This window comes from Zalophus californianus, chromosome X (assembly GCF_009762305.2).
Source record: "Zalophus californianus isolate mZalCal1 chromosome X, mZalCal1.pri.v2, whole genome shotgun sequence".
NCBI lineage: Eukaryota > Metazoa > Chordata > Mammalia > Carnivora > Otariidae > Zalophus > Zalophus californianus.
In genome coordinates, this window is record NC_045612.1 from 115,416,059 (window position 1) to 115,433,707 (window position 17,649).

The 17,649-nt window shown below is 44.5% G+C and overlaps 1 protein-coding gene across 2 annotated transcripts in view; it reads right to left on the reverse strand.

The window, feature by feature from the left end:
* The window catches only part of NHS (NHS actin remodeling regulator), a 350,037-nt gene that overhangs the window by 53,295 nt on the left and 279,093 nt on the right, over positions 1-17,649 (reverse strand). For both annotated transcript variants that reach the window (XM_027608735.1, XM_027608734.1), the window contains exon 2: positions 1,693-1,845. In XM_027608735.1, the coding sequence (XP_027464536.1) occupies positions 1,693-1,845 (153 nt within the window). The remainder of the gene's footprint in view (positions 1-1,692; positions 1,846-17,649) is intronic.

Here is a 17,649-nt window from a genome sequence, read left to right on the forward strand (position 1 = left end):
CAGAGCTCTTGAGTTGCTCATGGATTAATGGTGGAAGACAGGCCTGTAAGAGGCTAGAGATGATATAAGCTTATAAGTGGCACGACTGGGAAGATGCAAAGGATATTATGGGAAGGGTGCTTTATCGAGGCTGCAAAGGAATGGTGAGTGTTAAAGAAAATTTCCAGAAGGTGGCTTGCACTAAAAATTTGGTAAAGAAGTACTTTTTAGCCAACTACAAAATCGAAGTGACTCAATTTAAAAAATCCAAGTGAATAGTAAGAATGCCAGAGATACTTCTAGAGGATACTGGTCATCACTATTATAGCTGTCACAGTATCTGCTACCAATAACCGAGGGGAATTTTTAGAAACAGTTGCATTAGGGATATTAGTAGGTTAATTCTTTTGTTAAAGGGGGGAGAAGATGGGATTTGGGGAAAGGGAAAAGTCATAAACATGTGGAAGAAAATAAGTTGAAAACAAATGTGTCATTTCTCCATCCTCATAGTGACATTAAAATGGTTTTTTTTTTATTGTAATACTTTTGAAAAATACTATTCCTTAAAGGACCGTAGGGAATTTGGAACAAAGGCACTGAATGTACAGATACCATCTGTCTCCACAGCAAAAATCTAAAGACCAAAAAAGCTGGTGTGCCCACTTCTGATACCCAACTTAGGGGGCTCTAAAAGGGTGATGCCAGTTTTTAATCTCCTTGTCCTAACTACAATGGTTTTAAGCCACTGGAAAGTAAGAGAAGGCTGTTACCTTCTACCTTGCCTGCTATGTGTCTTATCTCTGGCTTTTTCAGGACTGTGAGAGAAAGAGAAAGAGAAATATTTATTTTCCTAGGACACCGTATGGTGAGGAGGAAAAGAGCTCTGGCTGGGGGTCTGGAGGCCTGGATCAGGGTCTTGGCACTCTGCCTAATGGGGTATGTGACCCTGAGCAAGTTTTCTGACCTCTCTAGGCCTCCACGTGCTCCACTGTAGAATGGACCAGATCACCGGTTCTCGACAGGAGCACATCCCCCGAGGGAGGTTCTGGTTGTTAGATGACTAGGCGAGAGCCAAGGATGACAGCTGTCCTACAAGGCACAGGAGGGTCCTGAACAAACAAAGAGTGCCCTAGGTCCCACCTGTGTTCTACCAGCATTTCTTGACAGGGAAAAGCCTAGAACCTATTTCTGAGTCAAACCTAATTCTCTTTTAATTATAACCCAAAGGGTTTTCTTTTTGTTGTTTCTTTTTCTGTAGTTTTTTTGCTCATGTTTAATGTATGCAGAATGCACCAGTTTTGATGGTTGTGTCCTCCTGCCCCTTAACTCCTTCATTTCCCTCTACTTTTTGTTCAGAATGGCTTCTGATTATCTTTACGTAATCCAAACCTACTTTTGATAGGCACAAACATCTGACTGCTTTATGATGTCTTTTAGTGTAGTCATGCCCAGGTATTTGTATATTGCAAATGTTATAAATTTCCTTTTAAATTCTCTTTATTATCATATTTAGACCATGGTGCTCTTTCTAATTATACATATAAGCAGGTTATATTACCCCTGAATTTCATGTCCATGTAGAAAAGGGAGCATTTCAAAGTAGTTGCTATAACAAGGTGAGGTGTTAGAACTGATGGGACAAAGAACAGCCCCTGGATGGGACAAGCTCTGAGTCCTCTCCCCGAAAAGCCCCCTGAGCCGGGGACCAGTTACCTCTGCGCAGGGCTTGCAGGCTCTGCCTGGCATGGCGGTGCAGCTCCTCCACACAGGGCGGCCTTGTGGCCGGGAGGAAGATGTTTCTCTGCTGGTGCCATGGTGCACGGTAGTATACGCTCAGTTTACTCTCAATGTCCAGGGTGGAGACGGCTGCAAGACAAAGAGAGAAATGGGGCATTATATATCACAAGCTTTAAATTGTGCATCTGGCAGAGCCTGGGGTGGGGGACAGGAGTGGAGTCTGGGTGGAGTGGAAGTCCAGAGCGCTGCGTTCACATTAGGAATGCACTCAAGGCTGGAGAAAGGTTTGTCGCTTACAGTATGGAAAGAGACCACCTTTGCCCCCAAGCTAAGGGATGGGAGACCCCAGGATACCAACCATCTGCCTGTGACCAGCTTACTTTCTCTCCATACCTCTTTGCACTCTCTGACACAGTCGCTCATCAACCTGGACAGACTCTTGGCCATCCATGCTTGGGAGTGGGATGCCGGGGGTGGGGGGGTCTGCCTTCCAAGAATGCAGAGAAAAGCCTCAGCAATGAGTCAAAAAGGTCACCCTAGCTCCAGTCTTCTGGCCATAGGGCCTCAGAATTATAGTTCTGCACACCTGCTCCTGATGCCCACCTGAACTTTGCTTCTCCCTTGCTCTGCTTTCTGTCTCCTGTGACCCCTGGCCCCCAACCCTGATTATTTCACCTTATCTTGTTTGCCAACTCCGTTGCCTGCCATCTTTTGAAGCATTGCTCAGCTTCCTTAGTTTCATCTAGGGGAGAGGACAAGCACTGAAGAACCCATTGCAGGGGTACTGGGGGTTAAGTGAGGAAATTACAGTGCAGGTGAGGAAAGGGGTACCATCCTTGCAACTCATCCAAGAGATCAGGGAAAGAGGCCTCTTTCCCCCAAACACACCCTAGGTCTTCATGTGCATACTGAGCCTAGGATAGAGATCACCTACGAGTGATCGTCAGATAAATTTATCTTCAGATAAATTCTCATGGGAAGAGCTGGTCCTAAGCAGGAGGATTCTGGTTAGGAAATTACTGTACAGAGGAACTCCTGAGCACCTGGGCAGCTCGCCAGCCTCAGGAATAGTGAGAACTGGCCCAGAGGGCTTCACCTGCCAGACCTGTTATCCTGACCAAACCCCTGTTCCTCCCAGTCTCATTGTCTCACTCTGCTGCTTTCCCACCTTTTCCCCAGTGTACGATTTGGGCGTGTTCTGCCCAAGTGTTTATTCCTGTGCCCCAAACAGACTTTTGGTTCTTCTCTGATCCTTTTCTTTTTGAAGTCCGGTTTACCATTTCACTTTGTCTGGGAAGCCTTACACAGAACAAGATACTTGACAGATAAAGCAGAAAGACAAATGGAAAAGGAGGGAGGATACTTTTGTAGAAAGGAAATAGAAGAAAACTGGGGAAAATGCAACCTTTTGGTAATTAATCCTCCTCCCCCCACCCGGTACTGCATTTATGGCAATTAGTTTTGGTTTTTTCTTTTTTTTAATTTTTTTTTTTTTTTTTTTTGAGAGCGAGTGTGCGCACTAGTGCGGGGGAGGGGCAGAGAGGGAGAGAGAACCTCAAGCAGGCTCCATGTTCAGTGTGGAGCCCGATGCAGGGCTCGACCCACAACCCTGAGATCATGACCTGAGCCAAAATCAAGAGTTGGACACTTAACTGAGCCACCCAGTTGCCCCTTGGTTTTCTTTTCTAATGCAGTCTTCGGTAGTCTTTTTTTTTTCCCTAGGATAATGCATCATAATCACAAGGACCGCCAATAGAAACAGATATTTCCAAAGATACTAAAGAAACATCACGTGGGCAGCATCAAAGGGACAATTCCATACTTGTAAACAATGCCATGCAACAGAAATTTCTGTGATATGCCATCCAATGTGGTAGCTACTGGCCACATTGGCTATTAAACACTTTATAATTTTTTAAAAACTTTAAATAGCTATAGGTACCTATTCTATTGGACAACCATAACCATGAATATTCTATTATATTCTCTCACCTTCAGCTACAGAGCAGATTACTCCCTTTGACCTACATTTTTTCTTCGTTGGTGTTTAATCTCTAATAATTCAGGCCCAAGGGTTAGAGATCCCAGAATTATCTTCCTGGGTAGGGGAGAGTATTTTTAGGGCAGAGTTCTATGGGGCCAAGCATAAAGGCAGCCACTTTTCTTTCGTCATTTACTCTATAACCTCAACCCTTTCCTTGGAAACCGTAAGTGCTTGGTGAACCAGTCGGGGGTCCCACTGAGTTCTGGGGACAAGAAAACCTAGGAGGAATCACTAAGGGAGAAACCAGCCTCTTCAGGCCTCACATGAGGCATGGGAGGCCTCGAGGTAGAAAGGGCAGGCCATATCTAGATTGGAGCCTCCCTTCTCTCCTGTGTCAAGTAGCGGGGAATGTGAAGGCAGAGGCTTTATTTAGCCACCCTCAGAGGAATGCTCTGGTTCAGTGACGAAGACTGACTATAAAAAGTCAGCCCCTGCCTGGTTGCAGAGGTCAACTGCAAAGAGGACAAAGGTCATTATCAAACTTAGTAGAGGTGGGTGGGAATTCATGTGCTAGTGACAGCTGGGAGAAGGTACTGAACAGAGAGCTTGCCTGGGGAAAAGAAGAGGCCAAAGAAGTTCAGTGGGCAGTTCCAGGAGTGGAGGGGCTCCTGAGCCACCTCCTCTCCCAGGCCCATCCCTTTAGGAAAGTAGGAACCAGGATTCAGGGCTGAGCCCAGGTGACTTGGGGATAGACCGAAGACTTTTATAGCCCCTCAGAAACCAGGTCAAGTGGCCATGGCACCTTAATCTTTGTATGGGGAAGAGCTAAGCTCCTGCTGTTTATCTCAGTGTTCATCTGAAGAAAAGACTCATCAGAAGTGCTTGTCAAAAACAGACTACTGGGCTGCAGCCTAGACTTCCTGAACCAGAATTTCCTGCAGAGGCCTAGTACTCTGTGTATTTGAAAAGTGCCCTCAGATTATTTTTTTAACATGAGGTATATATGAGAAACACAAAACGTTATCTGATGATGCCTTGGAATCTTATGTGAATGAAGGGAGATGGGCAACATGGTGGGCAGGAAGAGACTGCTGAAAATGGAAACATCTATCCACACCTGGAATATTTTCCAAATAGTTCTTAATGTCCTAGGCACAGTGCTGGGTGCTGGGATATAGCACAGAACAAAACACACAAGAATCCTTGCCCTCCTGGAGTATATGTTCTCTGGTTCTGTGTGAAAATGGTTTAGATGTGATTGTGCCTGGAAGCAGTCGGTTGGGCGAAGAGCGACTGACTCTGTTCTACTGTTATACCGTTCCCTGGAGGTAGTCCAAGACCTCTAGACTTCTAAAGGCCCTAACACCAAAAAGATCATAGTCTCCACTCCTCCATCTCCACCTTTCTGCAATAGGTAATCCCAAATTAAAGCATAAATTAGCAATCATAAAATAAATGTAAAGAATTTCTGTAAAATTCTCTTTCCTCATTATTAAACATAAAATATAAAGTTATTTGAAAAAAAAAAAAAGCATTTTTTGGTACCACTGCTTTGCTGATGCCCGAAACATTCTTACTGTTCCTACTGGGCAAGCCAGTGCTGAGTTTCTGGGCTGCAGAACTCGGCCTGCCGCTCAGGACTGTGGATTTGCAGATGCAAAGACTAACACAGGAGTTCCAACACAGCCAGCCAGGACGTGGTTCCTGGGAAGAACCAGCTCTCTCAGTGACAGCCTTCAGGGCTCGGAATCCTCACCTCTCCCCATGTAGTCTGTTTCTTTATCTGCTGAGAAGCTATAATGGATTTCTGCCATGCATTAGCAGGTGAACATTTCACTCATCAGTTGCCACAATTGTGTTTATCTCTTAGAGGAGGAAGGGAAGGAAAACTCTTTAATCCCTTTGCTTTCAGTTTTGTCCTTTGGTTACAGAGCATTAACTAGTATTATGTGTCCACTGGAGGCAGACATACAGGCAGTAATGGGGCTCTTCCAGGGAAAACTCCCATTTTTCCTTCTTAAAAAACAATCTACTCCTTTCTCTAAGCAACAGTTCAACGGAAGTTGAGTAAGTCATTCGTAAGCTCATTGCACCATGCCATTTATTGCAAAGCTGTCCCACATCTTCAGGTTCACCCTACCCCCTTTTCTTCCCTGTTTAACAATTATACCATGGCTCAGCCTTGAAAGCTAGTGGTGTTAGTACTCCCAGTAATGTTTGTTCTCATAAAAATGATACAAAGTGCAGCAAGGAGGTTTCTCCTCTGCTTATGCGGATACATCCAGGCCCCCCGCCCCAGGTAGGCAGAATTCTAGGATCCCCCCAAGATACCTGTCCTCTCCTGTATGTACCCTATGTAGTCCCCCACCAGCTTGAGGGTAGGTGAAACCTGTGAATTCTATTACATTATATGGCAATGGGGAGTTTAAGATCCCTACTCAGTTGACTTTGAGTTCATCAAACGGGAGATGATTTTCTTGAGTTTATCTGGCCTAATCCGCTGAGCTTTAAAAAAAAAAGACAAGAAGCAGCAGAGACATTCTCTTGTTGGCCATGAAGAAGCAAACTGCCACACTGGAGAGAAGGCTGTGTGGCAAGTAATGGCAACAGCCTCTAGGAACGAGGGCCTCAGTTCTACAACTCAAAGGAACTGCATTTTGCCCACAACCACTGAGCTTGGGAGGAGCCCCCAGGGCTCAGATGAGAACTCAGCCCCAACCCAAACCTTGACTGCAGCCCAGTGGGACCCTGAGCAGAGGACCCAGTGAACCTGTGTCCAGAGCCCAGACCCGTAAGATAGTAAACGGGTGGTATTTTAAGCTGCTAAATTTGCGATACGTTGTTAACGCAATCACAGACAACTAATACACCCTCCCACTACTTCCCTAGAGCCAGTTGCTTGCCTTGCCTGGTACTTTCCTCTTCTCCCTTTGTTATTGCTCTTCAACAAAGGGGTATATGATGGCATGGATTACAATGGGAAATAGGGTTATATGCCTCATTTTTATTCCCTACAGCAGAAAAAAGGTTACGTGGGTGTACCATTTCTCCTGTCCAACTATAAGCTCTCACAGAGAGCTCGGGCTATATGCCAAGCTGTACATTGCGTGTATTACATTCCTGGTATCTTCACACAACCCAAAGATTAAAGTATTGCTCCCATTTTACAGCTAAGGAAACAGGTATCAGAGAAATACATAAATTTCCAAAGTCTCATACACCTGGCCTATGGATGATCTGGGACTAGAAACCATCTCTATTTGGCTTCCAAGCTGCTGCTCTTTCCCAAACCAATACTGAAATGTTTGCCTAAACTAAGGCTGATTGGGGGCGGGTGTAGAGTAGGCCATCTGCCACATAAAAAGTATCCAGTACGTCTCAAAATCAAAAGATTCAGAACCACTACTGTCTGCATCATCCATAGGACTAGATGTAACCGAGAACTGAGTGACTCTTTCAGAAAGTGCCCAGGAGATTTGTCATATTCCAGATATACAAACAGACACCATAAAACCAAACTGCTGAAAGAGAATACCATTATAGGAAATGTCCACAGGGCAGTGAAAAGTCTTTATAGACCAAACTTAGTTCATTCCCCTGTCAAACTCCGGATATAATGGAATTGTCTGGACCTTGATTCATAGTGATATATTGAAAGCACAGATCTGGTCACTGGGTTCATCTGAAATGAAATGACTTGGAAATTGAGGAAAACTAGTGGCTGCCACTCTCTTGGGAAGGCCAGGCCCATTTCTAAGGACAGGAGGAGGCTCATGTTTAGGAACTATTGGGAAGGGATGAAAATCAGGGGGAAGAATAATCTTGCCCTAAGCTTTTCCTGTCCTGCTAGGGTTGGTACTTATTTAATACTGCCTTCTCTGGCCTGGCCTCCTGAACTTCTAACTCCCTTAAAGCTTGATTAGCCCTAGGAGGAGTGCAAAATGCTTATTCTTGGCCTGGCTTCCAAGCCTCTGTACCTCAAGTCTCCACCTCTGCCACTGTCTCTCTCCGCATGCTATTCCTTCTTCCTTCTCTCAGGCTTTCCAGAATTTAAAAGGGGTAAGGTGGCAACTGAAATCAAAGTCTGAATGCTATGTATGGTGAAAATTTCAGAAAGATGTGCAGAGTGATTCAGAAATGGAATTGCCTTTTGGATTTTTAAATGTTCTTAGAGGCCTACAGGTCAGACTACCCACATCCAACCTAACTAACCTTCCTTCCTTCCCTTCCGCCCATCACACCCACCCCCATGACAAGGGTTCCTTGCCAGGAACATAGCTCTCCACAAACCATCCATTCTGATGCCCTGTGACAGAAAGCAGCAGGGAATGTGTTAGCACATTAATATATTAATGAGCATCTGAAAGAGTCAGTGTCACAGATATGTCGCCAATTTGCTCCCCAGGTCCCTGCTATGCTGAAGCCAATCCTCAGCTGTCATCAGCTTGGTAAGCAAAACAGAAATCTTCTCAGGTTCTCTCTTGCTGCTGCCTGGGCTCTCAGATCTGTTAGGGAGGTAAGGAGGGATGGGATTTCACCAAGTGCAACCATTATTCCTGCCTGCCCTTCCTTCCTTGGTAACCAGCCCCTTGCCCACTCTGTTTGGCAGGGTGGAGGAGGGAGCAGGGTGAGGAGCACTGAGGTTCCTGCCACTTGTGGAGCAGCCTGACACCAGAGCCAGGTTCCTAGTCTGTCCCTGCTGGACTGCCTTTTCTGTAGAACCACAATAATTCAGACTTGTTCGCCACTGTGGACAAAGCATCCACTGGGACCCCTTAGCATCAGAAAAATCGAAGCCTTCTGACAAGTTCCAGTGTCCTGAAACATTCCAGCACCCACGGAACAGAACATGTCTGTGTATTTATTTATACACTAAAAGGATCTAGAACGATTTTTCCTCTAGAAATATTTCCCCAACTTCTAAAACAAAATGATGCTTCATACTACAAGTACTGTTTAATTATTGCTGTTACTGTTGTTGCTGTCTTCATGTCCGACATCCCATGGAAAGACCACCAGAGGCATGGGTTCTACTTGCAGTTCTGCACTCTCAGGCAGTCATGGAACCTTCCCAGGATCCAGTTCCCCATCTTTACAAGTGAGGGTTTGGACTCTCTACTCTCTGAGTCCTGTCCTGCTCCGTTTATGCCTCTGTTTTCTACCAGTCATCAGAATAAGTGAGGTTGCATCATGCAGAATAAGAGATGGGCTCTGCATTCAAGCAATAGCAGATGCACTGGGGAAAGACCCCGAGCTCTGGGCTGGCAAGATGGGGGTTCATCACAGCAGCAGTGGATCCAGAACAAGTGACTGAACTCTTTGGGCCTCTGTGCCCTCCTCTATGCAGTGGGAATCTTAGGAGGCTTCCTGGAGCAGTTCTGAGAGTCCAATGAAATGGTCATGCCCTTGCCATATCCCTGCTCACTACCTATCGTACCCTTTCCTGGACTGCGAACAAAAGAAGACCAAGAGGCCATGATTCGGGGGGTCACAGTTCAAAAGAGGACAGTCTGGTGCTCTCAAAGGTTCTTGTTTCTTTATTTGCCTGTCTTCTTGGTGAGTGAAGTGTAAACAAAGATGAGGCCACTAGAGATCACTCTTTGGGGGACCTTACAATCTGGAAACTAGAAAGAAGGTTGCCTACAATCAGGGAGCCTGTGGTCTCTCTGACAAGTTGCACATCTCCGGTGTCTGATACTGGTTTACTGGGGCAGCATTCAGTGTAATGACGTGGAGATGCTAATTGTCCAAGTCGCTATCAGAGCTGCGGCACTATACATTCTCAGAAGTGGTTTATAATTTATGTGTTTATCTTTAGGTCACTCTGCTGCCATGTTCTACACCATGCACTTCCTCCAGAATGTAAGCACATAGCCATCTGTTGCAGCTCAGCTATTGTTTTAAGAAAATTCCTTTAGGCATCTAACAGAATCATTGAATTCTACTGCTGGGAGGGACCTTGGGAATTATGGAGTTCTGTGTCTTTTCAGACCATAGGGCATGACCCAGCAGTGGATTATGAAATCCATTCAGCAGGTCAAGACTAGCATTTTTAAGACAATGAAATAGAATAGAGTAGAATAGAAAATACCAAAATGCACTGCCTGTAGTATTGTTTTGTGAAGCTACTGTTTCTGTCACGTGTGTGCATGCTGGTAAAAATGTGTTTCTGGCTCTGGGTAGCAGTCAACACACTGAAAGCTACTGTTTAGGCCACCCCTCTCATGGACTGATGAGGAAATCCAAGATTTGAAGATCTGACCCAAGATCACAGAGCAGATTTTTGGCAGAGGCAACACCAAAGCTCAGGTCTCCTGACCCACACACTTCCCTTGGCAATTGTTCAGCCTGGCCGCTTCACCTTTCATCTCTCTTAGTCGTTATTTGCTACCTATCAGGTTGTACTTCCAAAACAAAACAAAAACCCAAAACACTTCTCATCTGTTCTCCAAGAAATCAGCCATTTTTATTTTAGGATTCCAGAAGCACTTCAGCCAAGTGAGCAAAGAACATGTTCCCCTGGGAGGCTGATGCTGCCAGTCAGCAGACCACATATTGAGCAGCACTAGTTTAAGGAATGAGAGACCAAGGCAACAAGGTAAGTATTAGGGTGAACAATATTAAATTAGTGATATTCAGCTGTTTTGCCCTACAAAAACTATCTGAATAGCTTAATTTAATAATTAGGTCAACCCCAAGGTTAGCTTTGCCAGAAAGGACATCATGTTCTTGGTGGTAAAGTGCTTCCCTTCCAGCAATCTGGACTGAAAATGACCAGCCCATCATCAAGAAGTGACACATTTGTTCCAGTTTTCAAGGCATGGGTGCCTGAGCTTAAATCAGAGGGGACAGGGAAGGGAGCTTGGCTCAACACTTGCTTCACCAGCCTCACACCCCTTAAAGAGACAAGGGCAGTTTTACAAGTTTGCAAACAGGTTTTAGTGGAGAAAAGATAACACTGATCAGAAATAAGGAATTTGATCTTTCAGGAGAACCAAATGGAGAGTTAAGAAATACTTCCAAGATTTAGAAAAGGGTGAATGTCACAAATCTGTTTTCACTATTTGCAAAGAACCAGCTGAGGTTGGTTGCAGGGAAGAACATGAGTATCATCCTTTGGTTAGGTACTCTGCTTTCCTTGAAATTCAAGCAGGAAAATGGAGAGCAAAGAAGGCACTCTGCCCACAAAGATGAATATGGGGTTTTAAAGTCCCTTCATTTCTGCTCAAACTACAGATGTGATGTCATGAACACGGGCACCTTTGACGTTCCAGGGAAGAAAGTGGAGTTGGAATGGGAGAGGCAGGTCAGAAAATGCATGTGAAAGTCACCTTTCTGTTTCAGGAGACATTGCACACAGCCACTGGATGTAAGAGGAAAGGGTTCTGTTTCCAATATGGTGCATGCATGGAGCCCCTTGTCCTCTTGGACAGATGCCCTTGGCTTGTTTAAATTGTGAAGCAATAAGGTATTTAGCACGTGACTCCCAATTATATATACTAATAAATCTAGGTAGAGATTAGGCTTTTAAAATTTATTTAGAGATCATCAGTGACAGTGGAAAATTTAAAAATACTTGCAAAAGGCCCCACATACCACCTCCACTGCACTTAGAATTATTATTTGCTAATTAGTATCTTTGTAGGTAGAGGAGAAGTAATGCCCTTTATTGGGCCAACAAAGAAGCTATAAATACATGAGTCTGCGAGCCAAAAGGAATTGTTTTCCACGGAGCTTTCCACTCTAAAAGCCTAGACATTTATAATGAGTTCTGTGCTCTCTATAAAAGACAAGGCATGAGCTATATGTGAGTGGGGAACACCTAATGCATGATATATTGAATCTGGTCAGAAAAGACGTGTTCTCTTGTGACTCAGTTAGCCTTAGTCTAGCTGAGTCTGCAGCGATACCAAGGGAGGCCCACTCTCCATGGATAGTGGCTTTTTCCCTCTCTATTTGCCCATGGAAGACAGACTCAGAGAATGAAGAGTTTGGGTTTCCCCAGGACAGGCACTGAGACAAAAGTTCAGGTACACATTTAGTTAGGAGGTAATTCCAGGAAGCTGCCAATAGGAGGCATCGGGGGAAGTGAGAAAAGGGAAGGGAAGAAAGCCAATAAAGGAGTGCACTCTTGAGCACTATGGGTAACTGGGGCTGGATCCTTTGGGAGTCAGTGCAGAACACACACTTTAGAGGTGAGGGAGTTGGGGTATTTATCTACCACTTCTGTCAGTCATTGGTTGAGGGTTGCCTAGGCACCAGAGCAATATTTCCCTGGTACTTCTAGAAAAGCAAGCTCCCTGGCCAGAGAAAGCCCTCAGACAACAAATGCAGTCCCTGGGAGCTATAAATCAGGTTTCTGTGCACTGAAGTGATAAGGGTGAGGGAATAAGGTCAGGGTACCAATAGTATTGGGGGATTTAGGAATGTAATCCTCACAGCACACAAACATGTGCATTTCAAATGTGGGATGTCTTGATTGTGCTGCTGGCTAATTTTAAAAGTTCCCCAATGCCAGAAGAGCTCAAAATGGATTTGTTGTCAAAATCCTTCAAATGTGGCAGTGAGGAATCCTCATCAGACAGCTCTGGATTCTGTTAGGATGTTAGCTGAGAGGGCTGTGGCTTGGAGGCCTGTCTGGAGGAGGCTGCCTTCCTTAGGGGCATGGATCAGGCACCCTGGCTATTCCTAGGGTCCTACCTCCTGTGTCGCATTAGAGTTGGACCTCTCAAGGTCTGTTTCCTCCTCAGAGTTTCAGGTATGATAAGATATCTCCAGTTCATCTTGCATGTTTGCTGCCCTGGACCTGGAATCAGCCCTTTCTCCAAGAAGCCCTGGCTCCCCTCAAAGGGAACAGCTTTAAGAGACCACATTCTGCATGCCAGGGGTATTCATTGTTGCTGGGTTGTCATTGACTCTAGGATTCCTCAGTAGAGCTACAGAATATGTAAGTTTCAGAAGGTGAAGCTAAATCATGAGTTCAAACTGCTATTTCCAATTCAAATATAAGATTACAGGTTTTAATTTAAGTGTCTTGATTTTATAATTGATCTCTTTTCTCTTATGCTGAAAATCTTGATTCTTAATGACAGTGGCACAATTTCTTATTTGAATAGTCTCAAAATGGCTACAATAAGACAACTCAATTCAGTTTTAGATTCCTTTCTGTTTTTCTTTTATCTTTAGAATATTTTCTACTGGAAATGGAGTACTTTGTTTAAAAGTCACATGAAATGACTGAAGGTGTTGAATACAATGATTGTTAAGGTCCTGTATATTCTTTTGGGTACATAAAAAGAAAACTGAGAAATTCCTGGCCAGCCCATTCAGGTGGATCTAGTTCATAAATAAGTGAATCTATCTAAAATTTCTGTATTTTTAATTTGTAGCTTGAGAAAATAATACATGCCTTCTTGCCCTTATACTCATCTGCCCCATGGGTTGCAATATTTAGAAATCTCAGCGTTCCTTCTCTTCCTCCCTTCTCTCTTGGGAACTTTGCCATTGGCCCTTGGAGGAGCTGGATTGGCTTTGTTGAATAACAGCACAGAGAAATCCATGTGGTGATGAGGAGAGCCTTTGATCTCCAGAAGACTTGGAAAATCAAGCCTGGAGGTCTTGGCATCTATCCCAGAGATCAAACACATATGTTGGCACCTGCAGGGAAAAGGGAAATGAACTAGCCATTTTTGAATCCAGAGCCTATGACAGAAACTCCATAAGCAATGACAGAATATACTGAAGGCCACAGGCCCGTCAGAAGCTATGCATAGCCACTCTGGGGATCTCTCTACCAAGCATTTGGGTGAGTGGACCACACACAGGGATCAGGCCACTTCACCTATGAACAACTGTGAATAAGTCCAAATACCAAGACTACACTGAACCATATGAAACTGATAAAATAGTTGGATATTATCAATTTAATATGGTTCAACTTTATAGCTCTTAAATAAGCAAATGAGGATCCAAAAACTTCAATAATCTTTCAAAATAGATAAATGACGCCTTATTTCTCCCTCCCATGTTCAAGGAATTTGTCTTGTTTCTCTTCTCAGGTTAGTTGCTAAGGAGGCAGTCAGAAGTGAGAGGAGAAGAGAGAAAAAAGTTCAAGCAGGCAACTGATTCTAGAGGGTCACATTAGAGGACAAGGGCCTCGGGCCCCAGTGCTGGGTGGCATGGTTCAGAGGCTCACCAGCAGGTTTCAACCCTAGTCCCTCCAAGTGTACTGGAGTGCCTGTCTAATCACACTTGGGTCTGGGAAATAGAATGTGTCACCTCTTATTAAGTTCAAGGTATTGTGCAGTTGTACTTTAAGGAGCAAGAGAAACCATCGGTGCCCTTGGGAATGTATAACCTCGTAGCTACATTAGACAGATTGGATGATAATCCCACATGGGATCAAGTGTGTACCCTGAAAGAGGCACAGAGTGCCATACAGGTTCAACAGAAATGCTCTGCGGCGCAGGAAGGGGTATAGGGAAGAGGTATGAAGCGGGAGGAGGGCTGATGGATAGGATCAGCAGCGAAGTTGGAAAACGCTAGAAGAGAACCACATACAGTTGCTGGAGAAGAACCATATACCATATCCATTTTGAGGCAAAAAGGATTTGAGTATTGACAGTTCCTATGAGGCAACCCAGTATGAAGGTTGAAAAGAGTCAGTGTGAGTCCCAGGACAAGCTCTCTGCGGCTGGACCAGGAGCTGTGTGAGGCAGAGAGGGGCAGGTTAGGGGCCATCAAGGAGGGAGACACCACCACTTGGTGAGCATGTGTGTGAACTGGGCAGTTGGTTAGGCTCTTGATAGAGGTAATCTCATTTGGTTCCCCCAATAAACCCAGGAAGCACATTTGATTATCTGCAATATACTGAATAGGTGCAGAGAGGTTAGGAAACTTGCCCAAGGGCCCAAAGTTTATAAATGCTAGACCTAGGACTTGAAGTGAGTACATCTGATTCCACAGCCCCACACTACTTTCTGCCTCACTATCCTACTAACTCACACCACTGCTCTGCACAGGAGCAGATGTCCATGTGGGAAGACTGTGGTCATCCCAGAAAGGGAGACTGAAGTTGTTCCGTGGAAAGCCCTGGTGGCCAGGATGAGGGACCTGCTATTTAACCAGACGTATCTTAGTTGCCCCCAAAGCAGAGCTCAGCACAACCTGTTTGAGGATAGAGATGGGCCTTATTGTATATTTTTTGCATCCTTTAGCTAAGCAACAGTCTAGAACACTGACCTATGTGTTACAGGAGCTCAACTATGTGAGTTGAATGGATATGGCTCAACTGTATAAATGGTTCAGTCTATACATCTTGGGGCCTTTTCTGTCTCCTTTTAATCTATTTCCTTTCTTTCCCTGATCTCTTTCCTCCCAGATAAATTCTATTCAACACCTGGCCCAAGTCGCACCTCTTCCATGAAGCTATTCAAGACTCCCATGGCCCAGTTGTTTCATTCATTCATAGAGCAATGAGTGATTAAGGACCTCCCATGTGCCAGGCACCATGCTAGGCACTGGAATACAGTGGTGGACATTAGAGACACAATCCTTGTCTTTGTAGAACTTATATCCAGGTAGGAAGAATGCCAGGAAGTAAGTAAATTAATAAGGAAGGATGTAATCAGGTAGTGATAAGCACTTGATAAGATAAAATGGGGATGAGAGACAAAGCAAGGCTAGCGGGATGCATGGCATGGAGGAAAGGACGGTGGATCCCCAATGGCCCAGAAGGCCTGAGATTCTCAACCAGGCATCAGAGACACCAAAGTAAGGCAGCCAGAGGGTCACTGTCCATATGTCCAAACTGACCTTTAGTGGAATGACCTCTTCCTCCAGCTCAGCCTGGCCATCTGGCCTAGCTGATTATCAAAGTCATTTCCTCTTCTTCCTGGGCACACAGCTAGACTACATTTCCTAGCCTCCCTTGCAGTGGGGTGTGGCCATGTGTTGAGTTCTAGCAGTAGGATGTGGGCAGAAGTGATTTGCACCACTTCCAGCACAGCCCATAAAAACCTCCCACATATTATCCTTCATGTTCTTGAGACCTTAGAAGCCACATGCTGAAGATTAGGTAGATTCGTAAGACAGAAGGAGCCTAGACCCTTGAACTCTAGCGAGGAGAGGAGATACCCACCAATGAAGACAAACCAACTTTGGATATTATACACATTATGAATAAACCTGAATTTTATTAAGCTACTGAGATACTGAGGGTTACTTGTTATAGCAGTTTGCACTACGCTGATTCACTGAAGTCACTGTCTTATCACCATGGCTACTCATTTATCCCTTTCTTGGCTTAGGACATGCTCCTTATTGTTTTAGCATTTACCTTCATACTTTCTGTTCACTTTTCCTTCCTATAGGTCCCATTCCCCACAACTCGTATGGCAACAGTGAAGTCAGGTGCTTGCCCTTTTTAGGTGAATGTTTTGATACCTCATCTGCTCATCAAAGTGGGATTCTGTTTTCATTGCTATATCATGTTAGTGGATGCTTTTATGGCTCTTTAAGTCATTTGTACTTTTAGGTAGGGGAATGATCATCAATGCTTTCATCTTTTCTCTTTTAGTTTGCTTAGAAAACCTGTTTTCTGGACTACCGCAAAATACAGTCCTTCCCCCAAATTGTGATAATTTCTGAATTGGTGGGGCTTCAGTCAATGTGACAATACTATCCATACGTGGTTGTAGTTGCTTACTTCCCTGTCAGACCGTATGCTTTTTCAGGACAAAGAATATTTCTCCTCTATTATCTCAGCACCAAGTACAATATCAGGCATGTAGTAGGTGCTCAATAAATGCCTGAATGAATGAATGAATGAATGAATGAATAAGGTTATTTAAAGTTGCTAACTACACTGGTATGCTATGGAAATAATCTGCAAAAGTTTTTGTTCTTCAAAAACATCTCTGAAGCCACCCCCTCAATTTACAGTAAGCATTAGCAAAAGCTTTTTCTTGAAAACTAGAGGCACAGACATCAGGCTGAATTACGAGTTGCTTTGGGTTATCCACAAAAATGAGGATCGTGCAGGAGGGCACACTAAATAGGACTCAACTTTCCTGTTTCTCTAAGTGCTTTTTTTCCACCTTTGCTGCTCTTTCTTCCCAAACTCTACCTCCAAATTATCTCTAGGAGTCTACAAGCAGTCGCTCTTTGTCCTCACACACACCTCCTTAAGTCACCTACCAAGTGAAAACTGCAGCACCCCGCCCGCCAAAACACTGTGCTCTATTCCACTGTGCTTCAGTGCCAATTCCCAGGCAATGGATGCGTGCCCAGGAGTGCCTTCAGCTAGCCCATGCGGAGATGCCTTCTCCATGCTCCCGGAGCAAGCCGCCCAGCCCCACATGGCTTTGTGCCTTCAAAGTGCCCTTTGGCTCTGGATAGCAACTTTGAGAGTCACAGTGCAGAGCTTCACTGGTCAGAGACACCAAGGCCAGATCAATTTGGCAAAAGAGCACGATCAGTAAAGGAATGGGCTGTATCATTCCTTGGAAGAGTAAAGAAATGCTTTTATTGTTTTTCTTTTACAGCCTCAGACCCATGCAGCAATAGAAACTGAGGTTAAAACACAAATGCTACCAACCTGCAAAACAAATGGCATGAGTCAATGACATCAGCCCTGAGACCTGTTTTGAGCCCAAGCAATGGTCCAAGTCACATGAAGGGTCAGCTTACTTGTTCTACCAACAGATCAATGTCAGAAAGAGGCATTTGTGACAGAATTTCATCTACTGCAGAAACAGCTGGCTAATTTGATCATTCCAGTAATAAATGAGAACCATTTATTATTTAATTACATTCACACAACCTATAAAACACCTTCTAAACTGACTGTTTCCCAAAAGTTTACAGTGAATTCAATCAAAGGTATAGATTCAGTCCTGTGACAGACCTCTTTTAGTGGGAGGTCATGGGGTCCCTTCTGTCATTTCTCC